The 20,983-nt window shown below is 26.2% G+C and overlaps 1 protein-coding gene across 2 annotated transcripts in view; it reads left to right on the forward strand.

The window, feature by feature from the left end:
* The window catches only part of LOC122508834 (zinc finger protein 184-like), a 28,882-nt gene extending 8,253 nt beyond the window's left edge, over positions 1-20,629 (forward strand). Inside the window, exons 4-6 of one of the 2 annotated variants that reach the window (XM_043622407.1) lie at positions 12,577-12,765; positions 12,846-12,985; positions 13,061-13,763. In XM_043622407.1, the coding sequence (XP_043478342.1) occupies positions 12,577-12,765; positions 12,846-12,985; positions 13,061-13,256 (525 nt within the window). In that variant the 3' untranslated portion in view covers positions 13,257-13,763. Of the gene's footprint in view, positions 1-12,576; positions 12,766-12,845; positions 12,986-13,060; positions 13,764-16,770; positions 17,137-19,979; positions 20,155-20,338 lie in introns of those variants that run through there. The other variant, XM_043622406.1, reaches the window with a different exon arrangement.
* The last annotated feature ends 354 nt before the right edge of the window (positions 20,630-20,983 follow it).

A 20,983-nucleotide genomic window follows, 5' to 3' on the forward strand; every position in this document is an offset into this window, starting at 1 on the left:
TACAATTTCAATTGAACTTCACAAGGTAAGTTCGTTCAATTATACAATTGTATTTCGCGCCTCCTCCTCTAGATCAACTCGTAGATGTTGAAAGCTATAATCACGGCAAAAATAAATTGGAAAAACACAATGCTATTAAACTTATTTATTAGAAAATTACAAAAAAGAACGAATGTTTTCTTAATTACTTTAACGAAGTAAATGAAAAATGTGATTTTATGCGTTTAGAATTGCATTTGCAAATGCTTGATTATTTGCTGCGATTTTCCTATCGTAGAATTTTGCAAAGGTTTTAGAATTCTCGTTCCAACCTGCGGTTTTGCGAATGATATCGAGGTCAACTTTCAATCTTTTAGCGGCGAAAGTAGACGCGTGTCGAGTGCTGTGAGAGAAATAGACTGATGCGCAGATTTTTACTTTTATACTTTAAAATTGTGGTAACTTTGGCATGGAGTAGGGGGGACTACGAGTTGATCTAGAGGAGGATGCGTGTACGAAGGCACGCTTCTCTCTGATGAGAATTTTCGCGTAATCGTCATCGTAACCATAAGAACATTCGTCTTTGGTCCGATGACACCCGAATTTATAATTCTTTTAACGACCGGTGGTCGCAGTACCTATTAAGCTAACACCTAGCGCGATAAAATATGAATTGGTGAAACAATCAGAACATGGCATATTTAAAGAAAAGTAAGAAAAGATTTAGATCGTTACAACAGTTAAATAAAGATTTTTTGCATTTGCACTGTAGGTATAATAAACATCTTTTTTTCACTTCTATTTTCTGTGAAGAAAATGGAATTTAAACAAAACGCCATTAAAATAATTCATCTTGAAATTATAAATTTAGACATTAGAATTTTTTGGGCACTCCACTTTTAAATTATTTATCAAACACGAAAAATTATATTAATTTACCCCGATTTCCATTGAAATTTTTATTTTCATAACTACTGGATTGAAGTTCATATCACTTTATCCTGAGACTGATATTATTTTTTTACTAAGTTGTTGAATAATAGGTTTTGTGTACGTCTGTGTAACCTGTTAAAAATTTAAAAGAATATAAAAGATATTTAGTGACATAAACTCCCAAAATATAATGAAATTGTATTCAAGAATATTATGTATTATTATCTAGCAGAAGTATTTTATGCAAAAAAACCTTAGAAATTCATGTTTCTTATTAATAAACTATTTGAAATTTGTGTATTTTTAAAATTACCGTATTTTATAACATAACATTTGAAAGAAAGGTTTCTAAACTATAAAAAATGTCTATTGCCAAATGTTTCTTATTCCGTTTTATTATTTAAAAATATTGCCGAACTTTAGGTTAAGATTTTGTACATTTGGTCCTTATAGGATTAACCCTTAAAGCTCACACTTACGAATCCATCCTTAAACCGCACACTGGGTGTGCGACACCCGGGGACTTTTAAGTGTGTTCTCCAAGCTGGAATAGGGTATTATCTTTTAGAAAAATTATCTTATGTAGCTCAGTACATCTACTTTGAAGAAAAGTAGGTTTCATAATGATTTATTTAATCTTAATAATTAATAAAAAGTTTTTTAAAATTACTGAAATTACCTTAAACCGAAAACTGGGTGTCAGACACCCAGAAATAACAGGAAATTAAGACCTTTATAATGATGATATTAGAAGCATTCCCTATAGATCGAAACAAAATGTTACTCTAGATATAAATATATAGTCTTGTTTTGTCACTCATAAGAAATGTCAGTGTTCAGTCTAAATGATATTTTAATTTCTCTGACGATTTTATTAAAGACGTGTTACAAATGTAACCAATTGTTTATTTAACATTTTTTAAACAAATGACTAGTGTCCTGATGACGGTGTCAAACCAAGATACCGAAACGTTGCACAAGTGAAATATGTTTTTCATTTATCACTCTTCCGATAATCGATCAAAAAACATAAACAAATTACAACAACGGAAGAAAATAAACGATTATTATTACTTATATATAGGTATACCTCTTGTTTTAGTCTGTTTCTTATTTATCTCCATCTGACATTGACTCCTTTCTTGCATTCGTCGGGAGTGTTGTGCACTGTTGTAACTTTGGAAGGTGTGCATAAACGTAAACATTCACACATTCACTAGGTATCCTAAATGGCTTTCAATTCATGGCTTTCTCCCATCCGCAATCTTCTTCTTTATTTTCGATCCAATTAAATAGGGAATTCCTCATTTGATTTGTTGAAAAATTAAGACTAGGGAGTTGCTGAACTATTTCTTCTATCATCATGTCAGGAAAATGTCTTAACTCATCACTGTTCTGTTGAGAATTTATTATTAATGAGTCGCTCCTAGAAGCGATTTCCAAACTTTATGAAAAGTAGATTTTTGTATAGTATCCCAAGCGCTGCTGAAAAAGGGAAAACAATCTTTTAGAGTTTAACTTTTTATAAATTCACTAATACAGTCAACTCTACCAATAGTGCCACTAGTACTACTTCTCCTCTTTCTCGCTCGAGCTCTATCCCCACTTTCGAGACTCTAGCTCGGCTTCTGAATTTCGAGTTTCCCCAAGAAGAGAAATATATAAACAGTGGGGGTACTACAGTTTCAAGAAAAGTCGTAAACGCTGTGCAATTTTGCGACACTATTGATAGAGTTGACTGTATTACATGTTTCTTTTGGCGAACCAGAATTTTTTGCTTATCTCGATCAACCCTTGGTCTAATGGTTGTCAAAGTTGTTTGACTTCAAAGATATTTGTCATTCAGTGGCTTAGTGTAATTCTATACACATTTTATATCAAGTTTACGCTATATTGACATACTCGGTATATTGACACTGTTGGGAAGCAAGTAAATGTACGATATTGCGTCTAATGGTAACTTTTACGAATGTCAGAAATTTTTGCAGGAAATAATATAATCGTGTAACTAGTGCCAGTCTAACAGACGTATTTACAATTACTTAGACATCGAATAGATTGTTTAAATCGTCTATTTCTTGATGGTGCGCACCAACAAGAATTAAGTTGTCTATTCGAAGTCCTAGACAGCGATTAAACATATACTTTGCATCTAAGATATGGAATAGACCACTCGTCTTTTGCGAATGAGCAGCCGAATTCTGAGCAGTAGACGTCTAATAGACAACAATTTCGATGTCTATAGACGTTTTGTGGCGTCCCATTTCGACGTCTATATATAGATGTCGATTTAGATTCCACATAGATAGATGTTTTAGACGTCGATTAGATCTTTCATTTCTGACTGGGATATGAGTCCAATGCGGCGTAGGCTGGTTTCAATGCTGCGCACAATCGGTACAAACCGGTTTCCTTTTTTTAAAGCTTAAACTTTGCACCGCATTGGGACTCTTTGATTTCCGTATTGACCACGACACCCAATGCGGTATTTCGCGAATTCCGCATTGGCGGGTTGGCACTCGAATACGGAATCCCGTACCTTTCAATACTTTTTTTTACAGAGTTTGCTTATAGTACCAAATGCATAACTACCCAGTGTGCACGTTCCGGAACAATTCCGGAACCGTTCTGTAACTGTTCTTTATTTCCATTAACTGTTACAGAACAGTTCCAGAACGTGCACACTGGGTAAACGAAAAAAAATATAAAATATACTTATAGTATAAAGGTTTTTGGAGACCCTGATTTCGAATATGATAACTTTATTCAAATAGATACAAAAGATTGCTAGCATGGTTAGAACAGACCTGAATTGAAAAGTGGAAACAAAAGTGTAATTGAGTAGAAATGATAAGTGCTACATCTGTGATGTCTTGGCGCGAAAAATATAATAGTCAATTGTCTGATTTAGATTGATATCACTAACATACCCCCCTGAATCAAAACGTTTTTTTTAAATTTACTTTTAATCACGAACCCCAAGTTCCAACACACACTTATTATTTTTAGACACTGGTAATCCTTTGGTTAGAATGTCGGCCGTCATGTTCAACGTTGACATATATTCTAATTTGAGAGAGTAATCTTGAAGGGCATCCCTGATGAAATGATGCTTCATTCTAATGTGCCTGGATCGGGAATGAAACACTGGATTACTGCACTGAGAGAAGTCCGGGAACTAATACGTCCCGTGCGAGGCTTGAGTGATAATTTTGAATGTTCTTATGTGAACCCTCGATCGGGACGTCTCAAGCTCCGATAAAAAAACGTGGAACGTCCCGAAGCGGGATTACTTACAACTTTTAGTTTCGGTCACGAGTTGTTCTCTCACATGCGGGAACAATGTTTGACAGACTCGGGGCGTCTGAGCCCTAGATTCGAAACATCTCAAACGCAACAAGAACAGTAGCTTATAGCGACGTCTAGCGGTAACTATTACGCCCTGGACTTCTCTCAGTGTGGCTAATTTCCCGGCCGACTGATTATCGTTATATATTGTGATGTTAGTTAGATTTGAAAGTCCGAGTTCCGTCAAAAGTGAACTCAGAAAGATCGCCTCTTTCGCTACTTCCGTCAGGCACACGTATTCTGCTTCGGTCGACGAGAGGGCGACGGTCCTCTCTGCTTCCGAGAATTCCAGGAAATTGCCGCACCAGACATGATAAAGGAGTATCCTGAAAAAGATCTTCGGTCCATTTCACAATTGCCCCAATCGGCATCAACTATTATTTTTATTAAATTTATTTAATTAAATTGAATTTGCGCAAATTTAACCTAATTAAAAATAACAATAGATAAGAAAAGTATGTATGAAAAATAAATGAAACTAGAATCTGGTCACGTCCCCAATGTGCCTTTTTCTGAAAATGTGTTCAAAACCAAATATCTCTTGAAGGAATTAACGAAATTGAATGGTTCTTGGACGAAAATAAAGCTTAATAAATGCAGAATACAGGAAAATTATAAAAAATCAAGGTTAACAAAATGTAAGGTTAAGAATCAGCGTCAAAAGTCAAAAACTTCATTTAAAAAACCACAAATCTTGATCTGTAAATCAGAAAAATGACTCAAATTAGGTAATATTTAATATTCGGAAGGTTTTTGGGTGGTTAATTACGAATCTGAAGTCCGATTTTCATAATTCAAAATGGCGGATCCTGTATGACAGCTAAGTGAAGCAAAAACTTAAAAATCATTTTATTTGAATGACACTGGGTACATAGGGGTTTTTGGATTTGCTGATTATGAATCTGATGTCAGATGTTCAAAATTCAAAATGTCCGACCCAATATGGACGATTAAAAATGCAAAAAGTTATTATGGATTTACATATAACTTGGTATCCAGGGGTTTTTGGAGTCGCTGATGATGAAACTGATGACAGATTTTCAAAATTCAAAATGACCATTTTGAAGTTGAGTCATTTTTCTGGTTTACAGACTAAGATTTGTGATTTTTTTGATGAAATTTCTGACTTTTGACGCTGGCTCAAGAACCATTCAATTTCGTCAATTCCTTCAAGAGATACTAGGTTTAGAAAACAATTTCAGAAAAAGGCACACTGTGCGACCTCGCCGTTATTTTGGTTAGCGCTAAAAACGAGGTACCTATTTAAACTTCAACCCCTCGGTTAAACGAGTTAATATTTATCAAATGAGCCGTCCTTGTGCACACCTAATTTTTTCAACTTTTTTTTAAAGTAGATTTCGGCGGGAGACCTAAGGAATCCCAACTTTTGGAAATTAACAAACACGCTGGTATACACAAGTATAAAACTTTAGGATTTTATTAAATTTTTTTTTGGTTTGGATAAAGTAATAAAGTAAGTTTTATAGGTTTTTATAAATTGAAGTATAAGAACTAACTGTCAGTTATTTTCGACAGAAGAAACTTAGACTAAAGTGTTATTTCTAAAATTTTAGATTGAGTTAAAAGGCCAAAAATAATTTTTGTTTTAAGACGGAAAGTTCTTTAAGTTATTTTTATTCTTCATAAATAAAGAAGAATTCTTGTTTTTAACATTTTTGTAAAAGGAAGGAAATTGATTTTCTATTACTTTGCACATGCGCAATTGAAAAAAACATATCAAGAATTACTATCTTTTAACTACTTAAAAAACGTTTAATAATTATTAATTAGAATGTAGAGACAGTATATTGTGCAATTAGTGAAAAAAGTTAGTGATTTCACGAGTATGATGTACATGGTTTAAATAATTTTTGGCATTACTTATACTAGTGAAATCATCTTTCCAACGAATTGTACACGATATTTTTTCCAATTCTTGCAAGAAAATGCGCTTTTAAAAATTTTATTTCTGACAATTAGAAAATTGGTATTTCCTGATTTCTACAACTTTTTAGAATGTTTACAATTTCTGATATAAAATACAAACTTCCTTGAACGGGAAACATACTAATTTTTCTGTTTTACAAGAATTAAATAGATTAATAGCACAAGTATGTAAAATAGAGAAGTGGAGCACATTTCATATATATTAGAGTCAAGTTAAGATTCTTAAACTTTTCCAAATTTTTTATCTGCATTCTCAATGACTTACAAATTGTTTTCTATGTTTTCAAGGTGTTTGTTCTAATTGTCGAATTGCAATCTTATTAGCAAGAACTTGCAACAAGCGGACTTAATGGAATTATCCAATCTTTACTTTTTTCCATAAATTTATTTTTTATATTCCAACAAAATAAACTACGATTTAATTTTGACAAAACAATAGACAAATTAAAAATTTTCTTAAATATCTTCATTTTTTTGTTTTTTTAAATTCTTTTAAAATTATTTTCATTTAAATACTTTTAATGAGGCTTTAAAAAAAGAAAATTTCTTCTTTAGTGTTTAAGAAATTAAAATTTTTTAAGCTGATCGGATGAATAGTTTAAACATATTGGAGCTTTGAAAAGTGTACAGTGTCGTACGAACCCAGATTTTTCTGTCATATAATCAAACTTTTAATCTTTTTATGGAAGCATACTGATAATAACGAAAAAATCATTTATTCTTATTTTTATTTTACCATATAGATACCTAGCCTCATTAAAAATTTTCAAGACTAAGTAGGTCTTCTATCATTCTCACTGTCCTCTCATAAAATATATATTAACTACGTGAGTCAATGTTCAATACGCGTATTGTGAACGTAGAAAAGTTTTATATTTTCCAAGAGTTTTATTAACTTCGAAAATCGCATTTTCCGAGCATGAGTTGAAAAAAATATATTGCTACATTCGAAAGTAAGTACTAATATATCTATTATACGCACGTTATATATTTATTTCTTTTTTAAATAAAATAATATTTACATTTTACAGTAGGTTTTGAACTATATTGAAAATATCTTGTTTTGGAATTGTTCATAAATTACGCCACGCTATTTTTCATTCTCGATATTTTACACCGATATTTTTAACTATATCAAGAAAATAATTTAAATATTCCACAAAATTATTTTTAAAGTAACTTTTTGTGAGGAATTTAATGGTCATAAAATAAAATCGGTCACAAAAATATTTCGATCCTTTTTGAATTTTTATTTTGCTTAAAAATTTGTGGATTTTGAAATTCATGCGTAATTTTGTAGAAAATGTGTTTTTGAATCCATAAAAAAAATGATTTTCATAATTTTTTAAGCATTTTTTTGAAAAATATCTTTGTTTTTAGGCTGAAAAAGCTAAAAGAAATACCATTAATATTTAATTTTTGTGAATGGAAATTAATTTCTTTATTGTTCTAACTAATTTCAGATCGTAATTCTATCTCAAAGGGATTCGGAGTAAAAAAATAAAACGTAACCACAAATTACGAACATATGGGGCAAAATTCCTCAACTGCCCAGGTAAAAAAATGAATTTTCTCTAAACTTTGCTAAAATGTTACTATTATTAGTAGAAGTGTAAATATTAATTTTTTTTGAATTTGATAAAATATTTTTTGAGTTATGGAGTTTCAAAATTTTGATTTTTTTGAAAATATCTTTTTTTCGATTTAATATATTTATAAGTAAAATTAATGAAATTTAAAGTATGAATAGTGATTTTTAAAGGGGTTTTCACGGGCTATAAGCTGGTGACCTTTTTTCTATGAGCCATGTAAAAATCAGAGTGGGACCATGCGAATTTTTGAGGAAAATAATAATTTATCATTATTTTACATAGAAAATGATGATTCATAATTAATTTCTTTAAAAAAATTCCATGGTCCCATTCTGATTTTTACATGGCTCATAGGAAAAAAGGTAAGCTTTCGATTGGGATAGGTTAGAAAAAAATAAAAAACACCGATTTTGAGACACAGTAGAACTTGGTTAATACGATTCTGTAGGGACCGCACTAAGAATGCGTCTTATGCGGGAAAACGTATTAGATGGGATATAAAATGTATGTCTTTAATTGCAGGGACCACCATAAATGAGCGTCTTAAGCGGGAAATCGTATTAAATGGGATCGTATTAACCGAGTTCTACTGTACACTCGATTCTCGTTATAACGACGAACTCGGGACTTCAAAATCTCGATATTACGACGGAAGGAGAGGATCCTACTTCACGTTCTATTCAAACGCATGAATTTATCCGTGATTAACAGTACAAAACGTCAAATACGTGCAAAATTTTTCGTAAAGTATGTTTATTTATATTAAAAGTTCTGAATTATGGAATCAGTTTAAAGAAAAAGTAAGTAGTTTTGATAATAATCGGATCACTAGATTCTTTAGGTTAAATAAAGTTAAGGGTTGATTAATTTTGTCGTTTTTTTGAGTTAACCAAAATTTTGGTTAAATTAAATTCTTAAATTCGTTCGTGTTTTTTTTGTCGTTGTATCGAGAGTTTTAATATTCGTTATAACAAGAATCGAGTGTATATTGAAATTAAGAATTTGACCTTGAATTTCAAGGTCAAATTGACAGAAAACAACTTTTTTTTCATCACCAGCTTATAGCCCGTGAAAACCCCGTTAAAAATCACTATTCATACTTTAAATTTCATTAATTTTACTTATCAATATATTAAATCGAAAAAAAGATATTTTCAAAAAAATCAAAATTTTGAAACTCCATAAGTCAAAAAATATTTTATCAAATTCAAAAAAAATTAATATTTACACTTCTACTAATAATAGTAACATTTTAGCAAAGTTTAGAGAAAATTCATTTTTTTACCTGGGCAGTTGAGGAATTTTGCCCCATATGTTCGTAATTTGTGGTTACGTTTTATTTTTTTACTCCGAATCCCTTTGAGATACCAAGATAAAACTTACAGGACATGTAAAGCACATTTGCCCTAACATTTAGTAAAATTTTGAAAAAAATCGAAGATGATGTTTTTTCAAAAACGGATTTTTAATTTTTCAAAATTTCAAAAAAAAAATTTTTTTTGAATTTTTTTTTTTATATTTATTTTAACTTAAAATATACTTAAAACCAAAGAAATCCTTTTTTTTAAACCCAAAATCGGTTAATTAGAACACTTTAAAAAAAAGACAAAAATTTTGAAAATGCCATATTTTTGGTAATTTTCAAAATTTTGAAAAAATATTTGGTGGAGTTGTTTATCACTACAAAAGTAATAAATTTACAAAAGTACAGCCAAATCCCAACAAGTCATGAAAATTAGTGTGTTGAACTGACGTGGAATCCACCTATATTAACCCTAGAACGGAAAACTGGGGTGATTAGGCACCCCAAGCGAAGTTCAAAGTATGTTCACGACTTAACTACTGTTATTTTTGCTTCAAGATCTCTACCTGTGATTCATTTTATATAAAGTGTATAAAAAATCGTATTTCCGTTCTAGGGTTAATACTTCAACATACTGTCGACAATTTACAAAAGGGTTTCAAAAAAGTTTTTAAAAAAACTTATGTCCAGATTATTTTCTATTATTCTAGCCTTGCAAACTAACAGAAAAAATTTCGAAATAATAACACTTATTTAAAAACAAATTATTAAAGTTTTAAAAAGCATGCACCCAATATTTATTTTTATCGAAGGTGTAAAATATAAAATATAAAATTAACGAATACCATTTTATTGTCGAAAGAAGGTTTCCATTGTCACTCTCTACAAATTCATATTTTAGAAATGTTAAATTTTTGAACTTTTAAAATGTAAGATAAACTAGAGGGGCATTATCGATTGTCGGAACTTTTAAACAATATTTCTTTGAATTTTAATGATTTCCATAATTATGATCAAAAACATGCAGGCTTCACACTCATCTACTAAAACCTACTATTTACTCCTTTTTTACGTTGTGCTAATATTTGGGTACTTTTTTAGATTTCAGCCACTAGAAGCTACTATTTCTGTTATTTATTATTTATTTATTTTATTTATTTATTTCTGTACATTTGTATACCCGCGGTCTTGCCGAACCATTTTTGGGCGTACATACAATCTATAGGTGTAGAAAATAAAGATAATAACATATTGAAAAATTATAATTCGCTAATACTGGAAAACAAAAAACTATTCTCAAAAATTATAATCAAATTATTTAAAACGATTCAATTATTTTCCAAAAATGTTCAAAATTCAATTATTTTCAATATCTAGTATTTTCATAAAATTTCGCAAAACAATTCAATTATTTGAACAAAAATTGATGGAATTCATCCAAAATTCAATTATTTTCATAAATAATAATATTTCCACAGGAATTAAATCAATTTAGAATAGCATTTTCAAAAAAAATTCGCAAATATCAATTATTTAACAAAATTTGTATACAATTCTTCACAATAATTCAATTACTTTCACTAATAATAACATTTTTCATGGAAATTCAATTTTTTAAAAAATTTGTTGATAAAATTTTAATCAAGAATTTAATTATTTTCATAAGTAATAAAATTCATGAAAAAATTTCAATAATTTTTAATAATATTTTAAATTCATTAATCGAAAAATTCAATTATTTGAAATAAAATGTTCATAATATTTATTACATTTCAAAAAAATTAATTATTTAAATAGATGTTTTTTTTCGATGTTTTTCTTATGAAAAATTCAATTATTTTCAAAAATATTAGAATTTTTCACAGGAATTCAATTATTATTTTCAAATATTTTAATAAATTTGTTCGAAAGAAATCAATTATTTTAAATTAAATTTTAATTAAATTTTTTTTAAATAATTCAATTATTCTTTTAGAATTTAATAAAATTCTTTCCAAGATTTCAATTATTTACATAAATAATAAAACTCATCAAAAAATTAATTATTTAAAACAATGTTTATAAAATTCTTATGAACAATTCAATTATTTTCAAAAATAACAATTTTTCTCAAAGAAATTCAATTCTTTTTAAACATTTTAATAACATTTTTTGCAATAATTCAATTATATTCATAAATAATAATAAAATTCTTCTCAGGAATTCAATTATTTTTAAAAATTTTAATAAAATTCTTAGCAATTTTGATTCTTAGCAAAATTGATCAAAAAAATGTAATTTCAATTTCTCTCGAAAAAATCAATTATTTAAAAAAATGTTTTGTTTAAATTCTTTTGAAAAATTCAATTATTTCCAAAAATATTAGTATTTTTCACAGGAATTCAATTTTTTTTAAAATATTTTAATAAAATTTTTCGAAAGAAATCAATTATTTTAAATTAAATTTTTTGAAATAATTCAATTATTCTTTTAGAATTTAATCAAATTCTTCCCAAGAATTCAATTATTTACATAAATAATTCTTGGATTGAATTCAATTATGTCGATAAATAACAAAATTATTTCCGAGATTTAAATTATTTTGAGGCATTTTAATAAAATTCTTTACAAAATTCAATTATTTTCATAAATGACAATATTCATCACAAGAATTCAATTATTTTTAAAATTAATAAACTTCTTCTTGGAAATCCAATTATTTTTAAAAATTCTAATAAAATCGTTCCCAAGAATTCAATTATTTTCAAAAAAATTTAATAAAATGCTTTTTAGAAATTCAATTATTTTCAAAAAAAATTTAATAAAATGCCACACAGACATTCAATTATTCTCAAAAATTTTGATTGAATTCTTTGTAAAATTTAATTACTTTTAAAAACATTTTGAAATTCAATGATTTTCAATATCTACTATTTTTATAAAATTTCCAAACAGAATTAAATTATTTAACAAATTTTTTGTAAAAATCTTCGTAAGAATTCAATTCTTTTCATGAATAATAAAAATTGTTCAGGAATTCAATTATTTAAATTAGAATTTGCATAAAATTAGTCGAAAGTAATCAATTATTTAAAGAATTTTATAAAAATCTTCGCAAGAATTAAATTATTTTTATAAATATTTAAATTCTTTCATGAATAGTAAAATTCTTTGGAGGAATTCAATTTATTAGCAGGATAAGAAAGAAGTAAATATTTTTGATGAAAATTAGGAAAAAGTCAGGAAAATGAAATATAGAATGGACTTTTTGCCAGTTTTGTGAAGTTTCTAAAACGAGTTTTTTTGGTCGTCAAGTTTAATTTTTCGATAGCTACTTTTTTACTACTTCTTTTTAGTTCGAAAGCTACTTTTTGCTCCTTTTTTAAAATTAATTATCGAGTGCGAAGTCTGAACATGATTAAATTCTATTATTTGAATACCATCAAACAGTGCAATACTGAAAAAGTTGATTTCATGGCTTTATTGACTTTTCAGAGTACTCCTGATGAAAACATTGCCGTTTCTAATTTTCCTACTACTAGCGTCTATAATTTACCATCTGGAAGCAACATTATTCAATCAGTTAGTGTAGAGTACTCTGTCAAACGAAAAGACGACTCACAAGAAAAGCAAAAAACAAAACGTGTTTGTAAATGGATTGGAAGTCAGGAAGTAGAAAAAATTGTAATACAAATAATTTTCAAACTATTACCTCTTGAGAATATAGTAAAATTTAGTGAAACTAATTGTATTTGCATTTTCAGAATATCACAGAGATTTTGAATGCTTCAGCTAAAGGGAAAAGTATTATACGATATTATCAAACAAATAATTTATTAAATGCAGAATGCCGCTCTAAATTAGTGCAAATTGTTGGGGATAAACTTCTCGCAGTGCAAAGAAAGTATGTTGGCATTCGTAACATTAATGTATATTAATAATTGTCATAATCTGAAACTAATATTTATTTTTTACGCAGTCCTACTAGACATGATTTTGAACTGATAGATCAGAAAATTAGAGAATTATTCCCATCGGAGGCACAGTATGTTTATTTTATACCTTCGAAATTGAATGGTAAACAGCAGAAAAATCATGAGGGAAAGTTACCTAATTATATAAGGAATGTCAAGTATCGTTGCGACAAATTGGAAAAATCCATGGCTGAAACATAATTGAAAACCTGAATGTCTATTGAGTTATGATTTAACAAATAACAACTCATAAACGAACATTCTTAAAAAAAACTTTGGAGTGAAAACCAGAGGATGATAAATTTGTTTTGAAAGCCATTCCAGAATTGTTCTTCAGAATTAGTGAAAGAAGAAATAGTGGTTAATATTGGATTAACAATGAGAACTATTTGCTTTTCACGCGAACTGAAATAATAATTATATAACAAAAAAGATATTTTTTCTTCTACAATTTGGAATACTTTTTTTAATGCTTACAGTATTACATATATTGCGTATTTAAACTTCAAATTCATTTTTCATTTTTATGTAAATAAGAAAGACGTGAATTTTATTTAAATAAAATACCTGTCCATCAATTTCTATAATTACAAGGTTGCCACAGGTCAGGGAAAAGTCAGGGATTTTTAGTAAAAGTACTGGAAAAAATTGAATTTTTAAAATTCATGAGAAAATGATGAATTTTTATGGTTTTTTTGTTTGCCTCGTAAACTATGAAATTAACACGAATTTTAATACAAAACCTTCAATTTTTTCTATAACTTACAATAATTTATTTTCAAATAACTTAATTTTTCAAGAACTGTCATAAAATTATGACGTATAAATTATTTAATAAATAATTTTTACAATTTTCAAAAATACTAGATTGAAAGAAGAATTTTAGTTAAAAATACTAAAAAAAGTTGAATTTTGGAAAAGTTACAAATGATTCCAGAAATTCAATTATTTTCAAAAGTTATAAAAATTCTTCGCAGAACTTCAATTATGTTCAAAGATTAAAAAAAAATCTAGTCAAAATTTCAATTATCTTTATAAATAATAAAATTATCGTCAACATTTCAATTATCTTTATAAATAGTAAAATTCTCATCAAAATTTCAATTATCTTTATAAATAATAATTCAATTATTTTCATAAGTAATAAAATTTTTACAGGAATTCAATTATTTAAAAAAAATTTAACAAAATTCTTTTCAAGAATTCAATTATTTTTATAAACTTTTGAATAAAATTCGTTAAAAGAATTTTACAAAATTCTTTTTAAGAATTCGATTATTTTTGAAAATTTTAATAAAATTCTTGGCAAAATTTCACAGGAATTCAATTAGTTATAAAATTTTTAATAAATTTCTTCGAAATAATTCAATTCTTTTAAAAAAAATTTAATAAAATTCTAGACAAAATTTCACAGGAATTCAAAAATTTACAAAATTTTTAATACAATTCCTCGAAATAATTCAATAATTATTTTCATAAGTATAATAAAATTTTCACAGACTTCATTTATTTAATATACAAAATTTCATAAAATTTTTCGAAAAATGTCAATTATTTAAAAAGATTTTTATAAAATTCGAAACAAGAATTCAATTATTTAAAAAAATTTAACAAAGTTCTATTCAAAGAATTCAATTATTTTTATAAATAATAAAATTCTTCTCCGAAATTCAATTATGTTAGAAAAGTTTTAATAAAATTTTTTGGAAAATTTTTAATATTTTCATAAATAATAAAAGTCATCACAGGATTTTAATTTTTTTTTATACAATTTTAATCAATTTCCTCGAAAAATGTATTTATTCTTAAAAATGTTATTAAAATTTTTCAAAAGAATTCAATTATTTAAAAATTTGTTGATAAAATTCTTTATGAGAATTAATTTTTAACAAACATTCAATTATTCAATAAATTATTTTTAAGAAATTTTAAATAATTGAATTCTTCTAGAATTTTATAATAAAATTTGATTTAAAAATGAATTACCGAATAATCGGTTTATTATTTATGAAAATAATTTAATTCTTGCAACGGATTTTATTTATTGAAAAATGTTATGGTAATTAAAATTATTACAAAACATGAAGAAGGGGATCACTCCGAGTCGAAGACTCGAAGTGATCGCCTTCTTCATGTCTTGTAATAATATTCTTATAAGTTGTTGAATTTCAAAAAGGTTTAAATTTGAATGTTTTGAAGAATTTTAATTCCTACGGAAAAATAATAATGATCAAATATTTATTTAAAAAAACAAGTTATTGACGTTTTTGAATATTTTTACAATAAAAGAAAGAACGACGCACAAAAAGTACATAAGTTTGTTCCCGGTCAAATTTGTTAATATTTATTGGTTATATTTGTTCCAAATTACTTTAACTCAAACATAAATCTAAAATCCAAAACAAATTTGACCGGGAACCAAATTCTGTACTTTTTGTGCGGGGTCCTTTGTAAATTTTTGTAATAGAACATTTTTTGAGTATCTAATAATTTTTAGATTGAATCAGAATATTCTTTAGGGTCAGGGAAAAATTAAAAATTTTGTCTGGAAATCAGAGAAAAGTCAGGGAAAAATAAAATTAAATATTTGTGGCAACCTTGAATTAACTTTTTCTTTTTAAAAATCATTCAAATCATTCAAATAGTTTATGTCAATTTATAGTAGCATCTATTTGATCAACATGCATCACTACTATAATTAATATTCATTACCGTCAAAGAGAAAAATATACAATTCCAAAGTTTATTTTATGACCTCTTGAGTTACTCAATTAACCTGTAAATTTTCAGTAACTTAATATTTTCCTGAGTACTTATAAATTAAGCTATAATTTAACTGATAATTAAGTTGTAATATCAAGTTATAATTTAACTTATAATTAATTTATTTTGTAATTAAAATAAATGTTTAAAAAATCAAGAATGTTATGAACCTTTGATTGCATATCACTGATAAAGAATATTCCTATTGTTTTATGACATCATCTTTAAACTGATTATTATGCGTATTTAACTGATTTATTCAAATCTACTTCCAAAAAAAGCATTAATTAGTATAAATGATAAATGTTAAATATTTCCTGTATTATTTGATAAATTTCTTATGTTCAAAAGTTCTTAATAATATAGAGCATTGTAAAAAAAATCTTGTATTTCTTATTCTAACCTACCCTGAAGTTATTCCTTTTTCCATTTCTCTACACTGGAATCTGGATCGGTGAGACTCTGTTTACATAGTTTGTAGGCGTGGAAAGGGGACTTTGAAGTGTCGATCAGTGCCGTGCCTAAAAAGGTTCTCATTGCCCGATGCTATTTATTTCATTTGATAACTTTATCATTATTTACTTTTTTCTTTTAATATAAATACATTTTATTTTTGCATAATATTTAATAATATTTTGTTATTTTTTTTAATTTACTAACATGAATTATTTTTTAAAAGAAAGGTGCACACATAAAATACTTCGTACGGCCCTGTTTGTTTTGCTTCTCAGTCTCAACTAATCCGCTGGATCGTTGAAGCCATCACCGATTAATAGTTTCACCGATCCAGATTCAAGTGTATTCGTATTTATAATTTTACATTAGAAATATTTTATATTTCACATGCAAATACCTCTATTGTGAAATATCAGAACAATTAAAATATTTACATTTTGAATTTTTTTTCGAAATTTATAAAATATTTTAGTCATTAAATTTGTTCGATTTTCAGGATTTGCTAACAAAAACAGAAGAAAAATCAAGTACTATAAAACAGAGTTTTGAAAAATCAAACAGAGAAAAAATCTGCAGAAGTACAGAAGAACTTTTGAGAATTGATAAAAAACAACACAAACCTTATTCTTGTGATCTTTGTACGTTAGCATTCACTAGAGCATCACATCTTGCAAGGCATAGACGAGTGCACACTGGAGAGAGACCGTTTGCTTGTACTTTGTGTCCTCGTATGTTTGCTAGGCAAGATAAATTAAAGCAACATTTAGATTCCCACCTCCAATGGCATCAAAAAAGAGCAATGAAAAATGAATCTTCTACTAAATTAGTTCCTGTTAAAAATAAACGTGGCAGGCCTCGTAAGGTAAGTTTTTAAACATTCAAAATGTCGGACAAATATTTAATCTGTTATTTTTAAACTTTTATAACTAACTTTGAATTTGTAATCAGAGACCCATAAAGAGACTAATGAGTTTCAAACGAATCTGATGAATCCAAAAAAATGTGTCCGCTATATTGGATGCGTCATTTTGAATTTTTTAAATCTAACATCAATTTGTAATCAGCAAACACAAAAACCCTAGAAATTTTGGACCCATATATGCCTTTAAAATATATCGTCACTTATGTCTTTTTTACACCTAAATATTATTTTAATGTAAAATACTGAATGTTTCTTTTTCTAAAATTTACTTTTTAAATTTTCATTAAATTTGTATTGCAAGTTGGCATTGACAACTTTAAATGTATTGGAAATTTTACTGAGAGCCGCTAACTATTTGCAAATTGTTGTGAGAAGATTGAAATTAAGAATTCAAGGTAGTTTATGTATATAGCCAAATCGCATTCTGTCAAAACAATTTTTTTTATTTTTTTTTGTAGTTAGTTTTTGTGTATGCTTCTGTTTTTTTTCTCTAAAAAAATAGGTATTGTTTGACAAATCGAAAATGTGCAGATATTTTTTCAGGATTCATAATAAATTAATATTAGAAATTAGAAAATTTTTAAAAAATGATGATTAACAAATGAAAAATATACCCATTTTGTTTATTATATGCTTTTTTTCCATAACAAATTTTGTTTGATTAAACTAAATTATTCAAATTTTTCTCTTGTTTATTTATAAAAAATAGAAAATTGTTAAAAAATTATGATTAAGAAGTAGTAAATAAATACCTATTTTATGCATAATTTTTATTTCTCAATAACAATATTGTTCACAAACTCATTCTTTTATTTTGGGAAAAAAACATTACATATTTCCGTTTCTTAATATTTTTGTAGAAAATTTTCAATTTTCATAAGGAAATAATTTACATAATTTCTATTTCTTAATTACAATTGTTTTAATAAAATTAAAAGTTTTTTAAAAATAAAGGGAAAAAATGGTTATAAATTCAATTTGTCAATAACAAATTTTAATTGAAAATGAAAAATTTTGAATTTTTAGAAAATAAAGGAAAAGATTTTACTCAAAAAAATGTTTTGTTACATTAATTTACGAATTTCTTTAATTGCAAAATTATTGAAAAACATCAATAACTTGTTTTTTAAATAAATTTTTTTTTGAATGAAGAAATCGATTACTTTGAGTCTTCGACTCAGCAATCGATTTTTTCATTTTTTATAATAAATTAAAGATGTACGAAAGATAAAATAATTATTTTATATTATAAGAATATTGTTATAGTAACTTCTTCAAAATTATTTTCATATTCAATTATTATCAAAAATTTTAACTAAAATACATTTTTAAATCAATTTTTATTAGAAAATTCTACGAGAATTCAATTATTTAAAAACAAAAGTAAATAATTTATTGAAGAATTGAATTCTTTTGACGAATTTCAATAAAATTTTTAAGAATAATTTCATTTTTCGGGAAATTAAATTAAAATTGTATTAAAAATAATTGAAATTTTGCGATGAGTTTTATTCAGATTTATGATAATAATTGAATTATTGAGAAGAAACTTATAAAATATTTGTAAATAATTGAATTCCTGTGAAATTTTTATTATTTATGAAAATAATTAAATGTTTTCGTACAATTTTATTAAAATTGTTTTTAAATAATTGAATTCTTTTGGGTAATTTTATTAAAATAGTAGATATTGAAAATCATTAAAATGAGGAAAAATTTTTTAAATAATTGAAATTTTCACAAGAATTTTATTACAATTTTTTAAAAATTGTAATAAAATCATTGAATTTTGAAGAATTTTTTTAATTATAAAGATAATAATTGGGATTTTGTGAAAAATTTTTTGTAAATTTTGAACATAATTGAATTTTGTGATAAGAATTTAATTACTTTTGAAAATGATTGAATTTCTGCAATCATTTGTAACTTCTCAAAAATTCAATTTTTTAAGTGTTTTTAACTAAAGTTCTTCTATGAATCCATTATTTTTAATAATTGAGGGGTTGGATGCTATAATGTGTTACGCGCCATTCACTTAACATGGCGCGTAACACATTATAGCATCCAGCCCCTCAATTAATTAAACATATATTGAAAAATTTAACTAATTTTAGAAAATTTTGAATTAAAGATTTAAAGATTTTGAATTATTAACATTTTTCAAAAATTTAAGTTCTTTAAAATTTCTAATTATAAATTCATTCAAAATTGAAATTTTCTAAAATTTCAAATTAAAACCTGTTGAAGTTCAATTATTTATGAAAATTGTAAACGCAAATCTTTTAAAATTGAATTAATTTTGAAATATTTGAGTAAAATCATTCATTTAATAATTTATAAGTCATTATTTTATGATTAAAAATTAAGTTATAAAAAAGAAATTATTGTCAGAAATTCAAAAAATTAAAGGTTTTGTATTTTAATTTGTGGTAATTTTATAGTTTATGAGTCAAACCAAAAAGACACAAAAATTCAGAATTTTCTTATGAATTCTAAAAATTTAATTTTTTTCAGTACTTTTAATAAAAATCCATGACTTTTCTCTGAATTCCCTGTATTAGAATATATGATTATTATAGTTATAATAATATTAAAACTACCTATTCCAATTCATATTTTATTTTTATGAAAATAAATTTGATTTAAAAATTTTTACGATGTATTATTTTTAAAATTGCTAATTTTATTTTAAAAAGTGACTTTTTTTCAAGTCATCTAGAAATTATCAATAAATTTTCATACTTGAATAATTAAATATTAACAATATATTTTAATGTTAATAGGTAACTGTGGAACAATCAGCATTCGAAGAAATATTAAAATTTGGCGAATTCAGTTCAATGTTAAATAAATCTCAGTCAATGAAGGCAAAAAACAGCGATAAAATAGAAACTAGAGGAAAGTCTTGTAACAATGATCACACAGAAACAACTACTTTTAAAATGAAAGATAATAACGGTATGATTTTATGTTTTTCTTAAAGTAACTAATAGAATATATGAAAAATTAATTAATCTGTCATACAGAATTCATTCGAACAAGTGTTTTTATTATTTTTTATTATTTCAAAGAAAATGATCACAAGTCTTATATAATTAATTTATTAGAGCGACAAAACTTAAAAATAATGTAACTTTTACAGTGAATTTCGGCGCCTCCAAAACTGCCACGCGATCAACCGACAAGGTTGACCGGCCCTTAAGCCGCTCCTGTACACCGAAAAACAAATAATGAAGAAAATTTCGTCCACGCAATGGCACCACCAGGCTTCGAATTAAAGATAGCACAGGTCTTTGATTCATCTCTCTTTCATCTTTCAGTGAAGCCATCATGGTTAAGCGGCCTTGAAGACAAGATAATTGTTGTCGATTAATTTATTTCTAGATGTCTGACAATTTCCATTGGAGACTCGATTAATAATCCTAGCCTATTTTTTTAAATAAGACTCAAAAGTGTGTATTTAATATATTATGAATCAATGTAAATCTACTTATATTCTGTTAATAACTTTTTGTTTATATTGTTACAACCTAGTTGGACATTTGCTTTTTTGTTTAATTTATTATTTCTTTATTTAAAGATTTAAGATTTAGGTAGTATTTTTATGTACCAAAGAACGTAATAAATGGCGATTCCTTTATTCTCAATAAATAAATATATAAATAAACGATTATTTAAGCAATTACTAAACTTGTCATTATTTAAATAAACAGTGGCTTTTTTTTTCTTTGCTAATGCAAATTAGTTAAAGTTAAGTTGAAATTAAAAGTTAACACATTATGCATTC

This window comes from Leptopilina heterotoma, unplaced genomic scaffold (genome assembly GCF_015476425.1).
Source record: "Leptopilina heterotoma isolate Lh14 unplaced genomic scaffold, ASM1547642v1 Lhet_58, whole genome shotgun sequence".
In the NCBI taxonomy this organism is placed as follows: Eukaryota; Metazoa; Arthropoda; class Insecta; order Hymenoptera; family Figitidae; genus Leptopilina; species Leptopilina heterotoma.